The sequence below is a fragment of the Prunus avium genome, chromosome 6 (genome assembly GCF_965620075.1).
Source record: "Prunus avium chromosome 6, drPruAviu1.hap1.1, whole genome shotgun sequence".
Taxonomy (NCBI): Eukaryota; Viridiplantae; Streptophyta; class Magnoliopsida; order Rosales; family Rosaceae; genus Prunus; species Prunus avium.
The window spans coordinates 27,454,097-27,469,391 of record NC_142289.1 but is presented as its reverse complement, the minus strand read 5'-3'; the positions used below and the strand labels follow the sequence as shown (position 1 = coordinate 27,469,391).

The window sequence follows — 15,295 nt, the reverse complement described above, 5'->3', positions numbered from 1 at the left end:
CCCTCCCAAAAGATCTCTGTCTGCAATCAAATGAAGAAAAAAATTGCACCAAAGCATCAGACCGTCGTTACCAAGAGACCAGAAGGGAGCAGAGAATTCAAAATTTTCTTTGGCCCAAAAAAAAAAAAATACAGTCAAGCCTTCAAGGAAATGATGAAAATAAAATCACAGAGATCACAAAAGAGAAAAGAGTTTATCTTCCTTTTCTCTCGACACCAAAAACAAAGGTATACGACACACGGCCTCCGTCGTACACAGGGACTGCAGATTAATGGTTCAGGCAAAAAAAGCAAAAGGGAAAAATAGCTCACCAATTTCAGGCTAAGAAGCCTCCTCCTCTGTTGCTGCTGCTGAAGAACCCAAGAGCAGCATAAGCCAAAACAAAAAAGCCCAAAAGTCGAAGAAGAAGCCCCGGGAGCTGAAGGAGAAACTAGCAAAAAGAAGAAGGAAAAAATAAAACGTAGAAGCTCACAGAGAAGGAAAGTGACGAAAAGCAAAGGAGAGGAAAGGAAACCAAAATGAATAAAAGTAACCAGCCAAAGACCAAAAAAGAGTTGAAACCTGGGATGACTTTCAATAGTTAGTGAACTATACGGTCTACTCTGACAGAAGGAAGACTTACCTTGCTTTGACTTCTGTTTGGTTTTCTCAAACTCAAAGCTCTGAATTGATTATGGCTAATGGATAGCTGAAGAGATATATAGTTTGGTCTAGTTTGAGTTTAAATTTGAACTACTCCAGATAAAGAGGGGAGTGACTCAGTTTGGATTGATCTCTACTACTCCAAATAGATATCAGTTTCAAATGGCAGCTGGCTCTCAAAGCCTTTCTGATATGGATATTTTGTTTATGGGCCAATTAATAGAATTGTCAAGGCCTGGAAACAGATTGATGGGTTGACAAAACAAAAGGCTGGGCTCTAACGAGGACTTCTAAATGAGCACACTATATGAGGATCCATTTCAGCCATCCGATCTGATCGCAACGGCTGTAGAGAAAAAGCAAGCTTACTAAGTAAATGGGTAGGCTGCTCTATCTGCTGGTCCAATCAAAAGCTTTTCTTCTTTTTTATTCCCATAGCTGAAGACACGCACAGGTTGGACCCTACAGGCGGTTGGACCTTTTGGCTTGAAGTATTATTAATTATATTAACTATATGCTATTAACATATTAATATATTATGACGTATCATAAGTTGAAAAATGTTTCGTGGTACATTTTTTTGTTTGGAGGTGGATTTGTTAAATTAAAACGAATATAGAATATAGAATAAAATAATAATTTGGTGGACCTCTTAAAATTGGGGACCTGTGCACACCCCTAGCGCCGCCCATGGCTGTATGCTTATATCAATAGCTCACGATTTGGTTGACGGCAGCCTTGTAAGGACAAATGCTAATGAAAATAAAAAGAGAGTAGGGGCTCAAAGCTTACCAAAGCACTTCCATTTATTTGCCATGATAAAAAGCAAAGAGAGACAAGGCCAATTACTTTTTATGTGAATAGTGACTGTTTTAGCAATTTTTTTGATGCATTCCCACCCATTGCCATGGCAACATTAGGTCAACCACTATTTACATGAGATATGATGAGAGGAATTTGTATGGAGTTTTAGTATGAGAAGTGAAGAATATGGGTAGATATTTATAGAAAAAAAATTCTAGAATTTTTATCTTTTTCTATTTTTTTATTTAAATTGACTGCTGACGTCAACGTAAAGTCAGCTTACCCAGGCAGTAACCCAGATAAGTCTTGCCTTTAGGCTTGTCCAGACTTAGGTATGGCTCACATTTTCCTGGGCAGTTTTGCAACTCTAGGATGGGTTTTAGAAGCCAAGGGCCTTTTGCCTAGGCAACCCTTAGCGCTAGAAGCGCTCTTAGTGAGGTTGTAAGCTTTACCATTGTGGTGTGATCTTAATTCAAAAGCTAGTAAGCATATTTTTATTTAGTTATAAATTACAATCGGCTTGTGTGTAGATATGCACGTGCAAATAGGTGTGTAAGTTTAGATTGGCTATGGGGTCTACGATTTGAGGTTGGTGTCGATAATTACAAACTATATTGTACAATGAATTGTTGGGCTGTTAAAACTAGGCTACCCCAATGAAAATAATAATTATATCCATATTTATGGTATGTTTACTTATCAGAAATAGGGAATTGGGGAATTTTAGGAATGGAGGAGCTAAGAAATTGGTATGGGAAGAATCACTTCCATTAAAATATTTACTAATCATATGAAATCAGCAGATGATCGGAGATGAATTAGAATCTAAACTAATTTGATTACTAAATGTCTTGCACATATAAATTATATATTTTCTTCACCAACTTAAATACTAAAAAATTAATTGACAATACCTTATTTTACAACGAGTCACTACACCAGAACACATCTATTACAGCGCACAAAGTACATCGTGAATTATCATTCACAACGTGAAACACGCAAGCAGTAAAAGCCCTTGTCGTAAATAGTGTTCCTCAATCACAGTGTGCATGAACGTCGTTATAAAAACTTAAGACGACGTTTCCTAGTTGAAGCAATTACGACACGCTTTGCGCACCTTAAAAGAATAATTATGGCGTGTTCCGCGCTCTTTCTTAAATGACTAATTATGGCATAGAATGCATGCCGTAAAAGAGTAATTAATTCTCATTTAAGACGTTCAATGCACGCCGTATTTAATTACGAAGAGTAGTATTGCAACCAAACTTGAAAGAAAGAACCATTTCATTGAAAACTATACCAATCATAATCAATTCCAAATACAAACTCTATAAAGTATTAAAAAAACACATAATAGTGCTGCCAAATTTACAATTAACTTGTACACAGCCTCCAATTCATTCACTCATAATAGTGCTGCCAAACCTACAACGTAACCTATGCAAAAACCTCTTGATAGCACTGGCAGTAGACATCATCTAACAAATGTCAAACTCACAAATGATCTGCCAACTGCGTTTTGTTTGAAAACTCATTTTAGCAACTTAACCGTTGTAATTTGCCAAAGGAAAAACCTCAGAATAGAAGGGCAAAACTAAGCCTGAATGTTATGATTGAAGTGTGCATCATTAAGGAAAGAATTTGCCAAAGTAAAGAATAAAAACAAAACAAAACATGAATATTAGAAGACAAGATGTTATGATTGAAGTGTGCCTTATTAGGGAAAATGGTGGAACAAAATGTGTCTCCTATTTATCCAGAAAATCATTTGTATACCTTTTCATCAACACAACAAAAATGGACAGAGGCATAACTTGTTGTTCTTCACTTTAGATCAATTCAATTTGTTATTGCATTTGGTCACTTGAGACGTTGTATCCATATTCGACACCTTAGGTACTTTGTACTTGTTTTTGTTTATCTTATCAATAAAATACTATCACTCTTCTATAAAAAGTAAAAATTAAAACTAAAAATTAAAATTAAAATGGTTATCAAACGGGCCTTAAAATTGTTAAAACTAAAATGAAGAGGACCAAAATAAAAAATAATCAAACTACGAGAATTAAAAATGTAATTGACAATTTTAGTCGGTAGCTACCACATGTGTGGCTTATAATTAGAACTTCACACTCAATAATTGTGGGAAAACCAAAATGTTGTGGGCAAGACATCCGATTATCCCATCAAGGGATGAATGACATTTTGTTTAATTGACTGATTAATTAATGAACGAAAAACATGGTCTAACTTTCTAGGAACATACTTGGGTTAAAAGATTAAGCCTATATCTTGTCTTTAAATTCTAAATCACAAGAAAATGACTTACTGATTAGTTGTTTGATTGATTGATTGTTTATAAAATTATTGCCCCAGGGTTGTTAACGATTTTTTCAACAGTAATGTCATGGACACCAACTTATATATCAACTTAGTGATACCAACTAATGTAGTATACGACATGTCAATCCATCTCACGTACCACATTATCTATTTTAATTTAATTAGTTTTTATTTTATTTTAGGGTTTTCAATATATTTGATTAAGTAATTCAACAACCAAACCCTCCATTGCCACACCAGTTTACAGACGCAATATCTCATCTCCGTAGTATTGGAACCGCCGATGTACCGTCATCGTCACAGGACTATACAACTGTCCTGGCTTTTCTATTTTGATGGTTGCCCACTTCCTAGCAATCCCAATGAAGCCACGATGTGTTGGATTCTGATTTAGAGACTCAACCCATTAGAAAACCGATTCTTCATCCCCAAAGCAATTGCAAGTTCCAGATGAAGCCAAAATGAATTGGAAATATAAATGCTAAATCCCAAAAGTAATTCAATTAGGCAAACCGACAATATAAATTAAACAATCCTTAAGAAATTGGCCATTAGTTTTGTGGATATCATATTAGAGAAGAATTTAAAGCTTTTCTTGGCAGTATTCCATGAGACCTCTTGCTGCCTTTGAAAGTCTGCATATTTTATGGATGTGGAGTCAATCATGGGAGAAGCTTGCTTAGTAATTAGAGTAGGCCTTGTTTACTTAGAGTTCTCAATCTGATGATGGTCCGGCCGGAGTGACTGTGAGTGGCTGCAACAGCGATCCGAAAGTTAAAGGTTGGGTGGTACGGAGGTGTGTTATTTTGACTATAGTACCTAGATCTGAAAGTTAGGTTCGAAACTTTTTCAATGGTTAAATGTTAAAACTCGGGAAATTAAATTATGACATGGAAAATGACATGAATTGTCCACGTCAGTTGGTATCGTTAAGTTGGCGTCCGTAACATTATTGTTTTTTCAATATCCTAAGTCAACTTCATGCAATCTGGTGGACTGGCAAATCCATCGTTGCCTTTAAAACCAAGTATGCAATCTTTCTATTGATCTTCTTCTATGTTAAAAAAAAAAAAAATAATGCCTAGCTAGTAGCAATTAGGTGGTGAATGAGATTGGCTATACACACATGGAGCTGGTGCGTGGAAACAAGCAAGTTCACACATTGAAGTCCACTCAAGCCAACCCAGAGAAAGTCAAGACAGACTCTACTCTAAAAACGTGTTAGGCGTTTTATTAATATTTTTTTTTATTTGATCAGCTTTAGCATCACTTTCTTGGATCGTTAATTTCTTATTTTAATCGAATATAGAAAGCTTATAGCCCAACCCAAGAATCAAACAAATAAAGTATTGGATTCTTATACGACTTTGGACGCAATGGTACCATGCCAACCTTTTTTTTTTTCTTTTCTTTATTAGGTTTAGCATGATCACTTTCTTGGTCTAAATTTTGGGTTCGTTAGTGATGTCACATTGGTTCACTTTAGGAGGAATGGAGACATTAACTAAATAAAATAATAACAGATATAATGTTTTTAGTGAATTATGTCAAATCATAGAAATGTTTATGAGATTAGGAACTAAATGAGGAGCCAATTCAAGAGAAGAAGTGGCAATATGAAATCCATGAATCTTCAAGACTAGCTAATTTGTATCAAGAGGGTAGAATTTAAAGAACACAAAACCTACAGTTATATTATAAGTTTTTTGATAGGGTTACCATGCATACTACGTGGCAAGATAGTTGCGGTGCAGCAGTAAGAATGTCTCACAACACATGGATTATTTCATCAGAAAGTCAAAAGAAATAGCAAATTGTTGTTAATTTGAATAACGAAACGGCATCTATTTCCTTACATTATATTTGTCGAGAAAGAAACATGGTAGTTGATAGCTTAATTTTTTGAGGATATTTACTTTTTTTTTAAAACAAAAGGCAAAATTGCATCACTTTCTTCATCGCTATTATGTATTAGAATTTAGAGACCATGACTAAGATGTGATACCAATAAATTTATTAATATCTTTGCCTCCATGTATATTAGGGCTGTCAATGGGTCGTGTCGTGTCGGGTTCGTGTCGTGTCAAACTTTTAAACGTGTCAAGAAACCCCAACCCAAACACGACCCATTTATTAATCGTGTCAGGAAATGCAAACCCAAACCCAACCTGTTTATAAACGGGTTGACACGACACGACCTGTTTATGACCTGTTTACTAAACAGGTTGGGTTAGGTCATAAACAAGTAACCTACCTGTTTAATAACCTGTTTATTAACTTGCTTGGGTTAGGTCATAAACAGGTAACCTACCTGTTTAATGACCTGTTTAAAAACCTGGTTGCTTCAAATTTAAATTCTAACAACCATCTCAAATATTCTGCCAAATCAAACATTCCAAAATGACAATAAAATTAAAAACTTCAAAGTCAGTCTAAAATCCAAATCAAACATAAACAAAAAAATCTTTGATTATATTACAACATAAAATACAACATCACATTCCCAACTCAAATATTCAGCCACCATTGTAATACGCAGACGGATAAGCATTCGGGAGATAGCATAGAGATGGATCCATGAAATCAGGTCACGGAGCGCTCTGATTGGATCTGACCATTTGCAGCATTTCCAGAATCAATAGACCCATATTGATTAACAGAAGGCTGCATTGAAAAAGCAACTAACCTTAGAACCACATATCAGATTAAATAATTGAATGTTTCAGTATGCTTTTCAAGTTCCACTTAAATTCAGCAAATAACCATATTTTCTTTGATTCCCAGAAAATTAGCAGTTTGAAATGTATGGTACCTTCTTAGTTGGCTCAGGAATTTCCAGGATCTTGGTTTGAGAATCTAATGACAACTTCTGTAGCAAATCTGCTGCTTCTAAAGAAAGCAAACGGTGAAGGAAATACATACTTTTGTAATAGACATATACAATCAACAAACAAAAACAACACGTGAATCCTTGTTTTAATTAATAACAACAGAATAAAAAGCCTTGATGATAGAACCCCCAATCGATTGATAAGCTAATAATAAATCGAAAAGTTTAAAGCCCAGAAAACTTCGGAACAAGAAAATAAAGAAATCTAAATGAACAGGAATTGAAAGACAAAGATCTTCCAAACATAGGGAAACGAAAGAAAAAGATAGGAAAAAAATACCCATAATTATTTCCCGAGAGGAAAGCAGTCTCAGGCTTAGCTCTTCTTCTCTGGGAGGCAGAGACGGAGACTGAGAGATGCAGAGGATGGGAGGCAGAGACGGAGACTGAGAGATGGGAGGCAGAGACGGAGAGAGAGAGAAAGGAGCTGACGGCTGTTAGGGTTAGGTTTTGGAATGTGAGAGAGAGAATGTTTACATTATATATTGTGCTGTAGGTTATTAGGGTTCAAAGTAAATGGGTTTTGTAATATACAGATTACCTTATTTTCATCTCCAACATTTAAGTAAATGTCTTTGTCATTTTACTTTCATTTATTTTTATATTACTCCATTTACTTAAGTTTACAATGTAAATAAGGAAGTACCCCCCATTTGGATTCAAATAAAAATACTAGAAAATCAAATTCCCACCAAATCAAAATATGAAAAATCGGTTTTAGTGCAAAATACGATTTAGGCTAAAAAAGATGGCTCATCAAGTCAATATATACTTCATACTTAAATCTCATAAAATCAAGTTTTCTTATTTGATGTGTAAGGAACAAAAACCGCCAAAAATTATCTCGAGAAAAATGATTATTCCGAAAAACCATTTTTCATACTTAGTCAATATTGCACCTCTGCTAAAAAAGTGACATGATACAAATTTTATAAGTTATACGAAATTTCTTTTGAGATTAGGATTTAGGGATTAGAGTTTAGAGTTTTGAGTTTATGGTTTAGGGTTTAGGGTTTAGGGTTTAGGGATTAGGGTTTAGAGTTTTGGGTTTAGGGTTTAGGGATTAAAGTTTAGTGTTTAGAGTTTAGGGTTTAGGGTTTAGGGTTTAGGGTTTAGGGATTAGAGTTTAGGGATTAGGGTTTAGGGATTAGAGTTTAGGGTTTAGGATTTAGAGTTTAGAGTTTAGGGTTTAGGGTTTAGGGTTTAGAGTTAGGGTTTAGGGTTTAGGGATTAAAACGTTAAACCCTAAACCCTAGATACATAATTAACTCAAATAATAATGAATAATTACTAACAAATATAATTTAGGGATAAAAATATAATAATTAAGTGCTCATCAATTTGTAAAGATATTATAAATATCAAATGTTGTAACATATAATCACAAAGTTATCCACACCAAGATGGATAAGGAGCAAGGAGAGGGGTGGAATTGGCTAGGGTTCGAAACCCATTGGGTGTGCTGAAGGTTCAATTTCTTTAATTTTTTTCGCGGGTTGGCAGGTAGTAAACGGGTTGACACGACCCATGACACGACCCATTTAATAAACGGGTTAAAACAGGTATTTAAACGGGTTGGCGGGTTGACCCGAAACCCACCCGTTTATAAATGGGTCAGTGGTGGGTTGACCCGAAAATTACCCATTTATTAATGGGTCGTGTTCGTGTCGTGTTTTTCCCGTGCGGGTTTCGAGTCGTGTAACGGGTCGAGTCGGAAATTGACACCCCTAATGTATATCCATAAAAAAGGCATTTGCACGATAAGCAATGTGTCCACGTAGATTAAGTGACAGTTTTTTTGTTTTTTGTTTTTTTGGGTATGAAGATTAAGGAATAGTAAACACGTAGTTTCACTTGTCAATTTTCCAAAATGGCAGGCGTCCAACCTCAGAAGCAGCCGCCATTACTTATCAACCAACTTATCCATGTTGGAAATTCCAAGTCCGCTGACGAGGACCCACGGCATCACACAAAAATTTCAAAGTATACTCATAGGGTTTGAAATCCTTATCACTTATGTGAGATTCGATTGGAGAAAGATAGATGTATGATTTAGTGATGGAGTCCTTTATAGACTTCTAATAGTCTTTGAAAACAGATGAGAGGCTATGATAATTGGTTAGGGCAATATGTTCCTCATTTTTTATTCAAGTTCGAATATCCTTTTTTCAGTATATTAGAATAAAGCACGCCATTTCAGAAGCTTAGATTTTCTTACATAAGAAACATCAGTTTGCCAGTGAAGTAAAACTCAGTTTATTGAGTTCTTCTATCTCCACTTATAGGGACATCTTGCTCAAGTGACGGGAAATAGCCAACCTATAAGCAATCTTATCGCATTTGGTGTGTAATACAACTATACTATATTCCTAAGGATAAGATTTACATTAACGTAAAAAAAAGGATAAGATTTATGTAGCAAGTTGAAGATAACACTAAGTGGAAACCATGCACACATGCATCATATATCGTAATCATGTGGAAAATATGTCAATAATTTTTATGGAGAAACACTAATATTATCTCTAAACTATTCCGCCTAAATTCTTTCAACTTGGCATATCTGCTTGTCACTGGTAGGAACACAACAGGAGAGTAAGTAGCTTTCTCTTTCTGCCATCCAACGTATTTAATAAATTAGGTATTTATAAATAACTCCATTTATTCACTTTCAAAACTTAAAAGCGGACTGAAACATTTAACTTATCTCTAATTTGGATTAACTACCGGCCTAAGCCGGATTGTTTAAATTTGTGAATGACATAGACTATAAGTCAGATTAAAACGACAACTTGGCTAAGCGTATGTCTGTGAAGCTTTTATGTTTTTTTTTTGTTTTTTTGAGTAATTGAGAAATTAGTTTTACAATGCACAAAAATGGTCTTGTTCAGACCGATCGAAAGTGAAAATAAAGACGGTTCTTGTTTGCTCTAACCGCGTTGACAAATATATTAACCAGTCCGGTGGAAGTCGATTTTCCAGCTGTTGCACGCCAAAAAAATTTGTAGTTTTTTAGCTTGGCTGACTCTGACAAACAATAAATTAACGACCACTTCTCTAATTCGTGATTGGATCCCTGAGAAAAGTACACACATCTTTCTTAGCGCAACCTATCAATGTATTTTAACTATATTTTATGTTAATTCTTCAAGGACTTTCTTTGTTGAAAAATAAATAAAATAACATTCATATCTGAAACTGAAATTTCATTTTTCTTCACAAACGAAGGGAAGATTTTATTATAATCAAACTTAGTAAACATATATATGGACACAAAAACTTTGTCAAATTCATGGTGAGAGTTGGATTCTCATCTTCTTTTTGGCAAATAAAATAAAACAAAAGAATCACAGTTTCAAATTTGGTCACTGATGTAAAAATAAAAAAGGACGAAGATTAAAATTTTAATAGGAGTCTCATGTCTTATGTGATTAGTAAATTTGGAGTTTAATACCAAACAAGTTTTTATATCTTAAAATCAGTATTTACAAACTCATATTTTAAAAATAAAAATAATAAATTTCAAGTAAGATACCAAACATGCCCTAAAATTTCAATCGAAATCTCACGTTTTATGTGATTTATGTGATTAGTAAGATTTACAGTACCTATTTTATGAAAAGAAAAAGAGAAGAAGAAGTTTTTGTTGACATAGCAAGCTTCACAGAAAGTCAGAAAGGCATCGATCACCGCCGTCCACTTGCATGCGCATTATAGTTAGAGCATATGCCAAAACAGTGTTAATTAATTGAGTTTGACTGTTTAATTTATAGTCAAGTCAAGTAAAGACAACCAAAATAGACACATCAGCTAGCCCCGATTATCGCTTATGTCATCAAGATTCTGATAACGGTCTAATTAATCTTTAAACAATGTATATGGCCTCATCCTATTTCCTCACCAAATGTATTTATTATTAATTAATTATATTTATACCATACCTAAATTCTTTCAATGGTGTTTGGCAAAATAACTGAGAATTAAACATTTTAGGCAAACCGTTTGATAACTATTTTGTTTTTTATTTTTAAAATAAGGGTGCTTTTTTAAAACAACTTTAAAATATTTTCGTTTCTTAGTGTTTTCGTGTTCTTTTTTTCCTTTCATATGATCAACGTGCATGGGGAACAATAGAAATATCACCAAACGAAAAACTAGTTTGTGTAATTAGTAGATTGTACTTTCACCGTCATGCTAATTTTGTTAGTGAGCTACTGACCTTAGCACAACTCATCATATACGTTAGGTAAATATATTGCTTCTATAGGCAAGAATGATATACAGTAAATAAAGAATCACACAGAGAGAGTAGTCTTAAACCCAAAAATAGATAGATTAATAAAGTACGAGCACACAACTTTCGTATGTGAAACCAAACACAAAACTAGAAAATACCCAAAGATTGAGTCTGGCATTGCTAGCTTGAGAGCTTTGGTTGAGTCAATAACAGCAGCTATGTAAAAAGAATAATAATAAAATTACAAAAACACACAAATAATTGTCAAAGAACTCAAAAAGAATACGTGAAACCAAACACTCTCCCGACCCCCACCAAAAATTAATACAATAATAATCAATCAACCACTAGAAATAAACCAAATACAAATTATTTAAATCCTGATACCAAAATAAAATAAAGATATAGATATCAAACACGCTTGTGTTCCAACTCCTAAATAAAATAAAATAATATAATATTTGCCTGCACCTTCACTGCATCAAAGTTTAATTATTATTTAATTAATTAAACTAAGGTTCAATTCAAAAGGCTTGAAAGCCGTTTGTTGACCCTCGAACATTTCATTTGCTCCATCCCTCCCTATAAAACCCAACTCTTCACACCCTTCTTTGTCACCACTCAAACCTCCACTTTCGCATCCAAAATTAAGACAATGGGTTTTTCTGCTACATCACCCACCGTCGATCAGGGCGACGGCGCTTCGATCTCCGCCGTCCATCCCGACATAATCATGGCCCACATCCTCACCCGCCTCGACGGCCAGACCTTGGCCTCCGCCTCCTGCGCATCCTCCCAATTACACGCCTTCTCCACAGAAGGAAAACTCTGGCGGGACATCTGCTCCGCCACGTGGCCTTCCGTCGCCGATCCACGTGTCGACGACCTCATTTCCACTTTCCCAGCCGGTCACCGCTCGTTCTACTCAGACTCTTTCCCGCTCCTCGACAACTCTCCCTCCCAATTCGATCTCAGCCGTCCGTCTTCACCTCCCACCACGGAGCTAATCTCCGCCGTCGATATCTTTTACAAAGACCAGCTGATTTTCTCCAAGGTTCAAGAGTCCGAGACCGAATCCGGGTGGTTCCTCTGCTCGCCTTTCCGGGTTGACTTACTTGACCCGAAAGAAACAGTTCCGACACCAATCCGCCAAGTCGGAGAAGACCAGGCGTCGCTGAAGCAATTGGAGGAGAACTTGAGTTTGAGCTGGATCGTGATCGACCCGACCAGGAAGCGGGCGGCGAATTTTTCGAGCCGGAGGGCGGTTACGGTGCAGCGGCATTGGTTGACCGGGGAGATACAGTTGCGGTTCGCGACGATTTTGGCTGGGGAGAAGAGAGGGGAGTTCGTGCAGTGCGGGATGGTGGTCACGTGCAATTGGAGCGAAGGCAGGGAGCTGCACGTGAGGGAGGTGAGCATGCAGGTGGAGGGCATGGAGGGGAATCATTTGAACGGGAGGGAGAGTTTGGTAATTTTGGAGAGGGCGATCGAGGGAGGGAAGAGGAGGAAGGAGGTGAAGGGGAAGGGGAGATTTGAGGAGTATTTGGAGATGAAGAGAGAGAGAAGAGAGAGAAACGAGAGGAGAGAGAAGACTTTGGACATGATCTGCATTGCCACTGGGGTTACTATTTTCTTCACCTTTTGGTCCTTCGTCTTGTTCAGATAGAGAGATGCATCATATCAACCCAGAAGCAAAAACAGTTGGGTTTGATTTACAGTTATTACAGTTTAATTCTTTAAACGAAAAAACAAAATTTCATATACAAAATGGATATTGATTATATAATCTTTTTTTCTTTTTTTTTTTACATATGTGATTATGTATGTAGCTATATACACCATTGGATTGGTTCAAATTAAATGAAAGATGTGCCCCATTTTCTATTATGGGTCAGATATTTTTTTGTTTTTTTGTTTTTTTGTGCTCAATAATGTCAAATAAATTAAGGACCAATTAATGATAGGCTAGTAATGGTCTATTACCTCACTTTCAATTCACAATTTAAATGTAGTTTTCCATTTTTTATATAAATAAAAAAAAAATCAATAATGTGTGAGAGATCCTTCTAGTATATATTCAATTAGTACGTCATATTTTTAACCATGAGTTGGATTAAATGAAATGAAATTAATTGGTTTTCTTAATTTGAAGAAGAGTGCTAACTCCTTCTCCTACTCACCTTATCTTTAAAATTTTAAAGACAAATTTACCCATTTGTAAAATTACTTCTAAGGACTTATGCCACCTCATTCAAATTTAATCCAACGAATTGGATATTTTTCTTAATAAAAAATAAATAAACTCTAATGAAACTTAACAATTTGAACCTTAACTCCTACCATTGTTGACCTTTTTTTTTTCTTTTCTATTTCCTATCTCTTCAACCTCTCCCCCTTTCCTATTTTTTTGTCTGCAACATCTTCCCCAAATCAGGTTTTTTTTTTTTCCAGTCACTATCTCCCTCAATCAGTTTAGTCTTCTTCTTATATCCGCAGCTTCTCCACCCAATTGCACAAGTTTGGTTTTTCCTTCTTCCTTCATAAACCCTAAACAAACTCTCCAAAACAGAAGAAAATTTTTTTGTACACTCTCTTTAAAATGGCTTAATTGATCCCTACATAATAATCAAATTCGTTCAAATTCAATTCAATTCAATTCAATTCAATGTGACCTTTCTTTCTCAGCCATGTGTCCTTATACGCCATCTACATTTGTCATTGCTTCCTATAGCCTCTCTCAACCAAGGTCTAAAATATCGATGATATCGGAAATATCGGTAGTCCAAAAACACGGAAACATCGGGATATTATCGATATCAATAAAAATTGAATAACAACCACGGAAATTATAAGAAAAACTTGGAAATTTTTATTGAAACTTTGCAGGATGTTTATTTAGTCAATTATCTATTAGTTTATCACAAAAAATTGGAAGGAAATGCATTGCATGATGGATTTAACTGATTTAAGTTGATTATATAGCGAGCTGACAAATACTTTGAGTGTAGAAAATATATAGTAATTAATGAAAGAAGATTAAACACACCATAATCATTTATATATAATGAATTACTACAATATTTTACACTTTATACATTGCATGGTAAGATACATGAGTGACTTAGTACCACATAGAGTTCCTAGGATGTTCAAATTTTTTACTATCTTCATCATCTCTATGTGTAGAGTAAGTATATTGTGAAGAGTAGTCATCAAATGATAAATCCCCAAAAGTAGAAACTTGATGAAAAGGAATGGTCAAAGATTCATTCTCATGTGAAAATTTGTTTCTTGCAAAAAGAATTCAAAACAAAACCATGTATATATATAAATATTTTAGCATATTTTCACAAAAACAAAAGTGATATGGTGGTTAAGGTGCTGAAGGAGTAAAATGGGAGGGGTTCAAATCCCCTTGGTGTTTTTTTAAATATAGAAATTTATCATAGATAATAAATATTAGCTTGCAGACATTTTAAGCGAGTTGGATAAGGCGCAGTGGCTGGTTGACAGAGGGAGGGGTTCGAATCCCCCTATGTGCAACAGGGAGACTTTTCAATATCAATATTTAATACATTGCTCCCAACAAACCCTCCAACTCAACAATGAGACCACCCTCCAATTCTGGGGTCCCAACCCCGAATTTTCTCAAACCACCACCGAAACCAACCAAACTTATGGCTAGACCCGTTGACAATGATACACATAATTTATTGACCAAGTAAGTAAAAGTCCAGTTTCTTATATGCTATAAATGAACAAGCTTTATGGGGTCTTAAATTTGAACAAGTAAGCAAAAGTCCAGTATACATGTACCGTTATTCTTTTCACATCACTACCAACTACCGATCTTTTTATATATATATATATATATATATATATATATATATGGGGGCGGATCCATGGCACCATATTTTTGACACAAATTTTAAATCCTTGGATTACACTTCTTTTCTTCTCTTCTTCGTGCCTTCTCATTAACACCACCTCCCTTCTTCTTATTCTTGCTTTTTCAGGAACCCTGAAATCAAAATTACTTAAGAGTTAGGGAAGTAACGCGCCTTAGTTTTCATTCTCTTTATTCCCTATTTGGCTCTTGCCCTTCGTTCCTCTGCATCTCTGTGTCTCTCTCTCTTCTTCTCCATTCATTCATCTCCCCTCTACATCTTACAATTTCCCACCAATAATTATTACATTTTTTTTTATAATAATGTTATATAGTATCGTACAATCTAGTTTCTTCTTCTTAATATTTTATTTTTATCACATAATAAATTTTTTTCAATAAATATTGGTTATGAAGATGTTGAATATAAAGTTAAAGCTAAAACATAGCATAGCATATGAGAAACTCGAAGAAAATCCAAATTAGTAGA

General features: G+C 35.1%; 1 protein-coding gene and 1 long non-coding RNA gene across 2 annotated transcripts; one reads left to right on the top strand and one right to left on the bottom strand.

Moving 5' to 3' along the window:
• Positions 1 to 6,185: 6,185 nt before the first annotated feature.
• LOC148293963 (uncharacterized) lies at positions 6,186 to 7,718 on the bottom strand. Its single transcript, XR_015836244.1, has 3 exons — positions 6,963 to 7,718; positions 6,605 to 6,681; positions 6,186 to 6,456 (listed from the first exon to the last, which is right to left on the bottom strand). It is a non-coding gene; the product is annotated as an uncharacterized LOC148293963 (long non-coding RNA).
• A 3,792-nt stretch (positions 7,719 to 11,510) lies between these two features.
• On the top strand, positions 11,511 to 12,807 carry LOC110746563 (F-box family protein). Its single transcript, XM_021946788.2, has one exon. It carries the CDS (start codon positions 11,575 to 11,577, stop codon positions 12,583 to 12,585), a length of 1,011 nt encoding a protein of 336 aa, XP_021802480.2. The 5' UTR covers positions 11,511 to 11,574; the 3' UTR covers positions 12,586 to 12,807.
• Positions 12,808 to 15,295: the final 2,488 nt, after the last annotated feature.

Bases quoted from the DNA above. Each gene is read 5' to 3' on its own strand.
- LOC110746563 (XM_021946788.2), top strand. From the start codon at position 11,575: ATGGGTTTTTCTGCTACATCACCCACCGTCGATCAGGGCGACGGCGCT.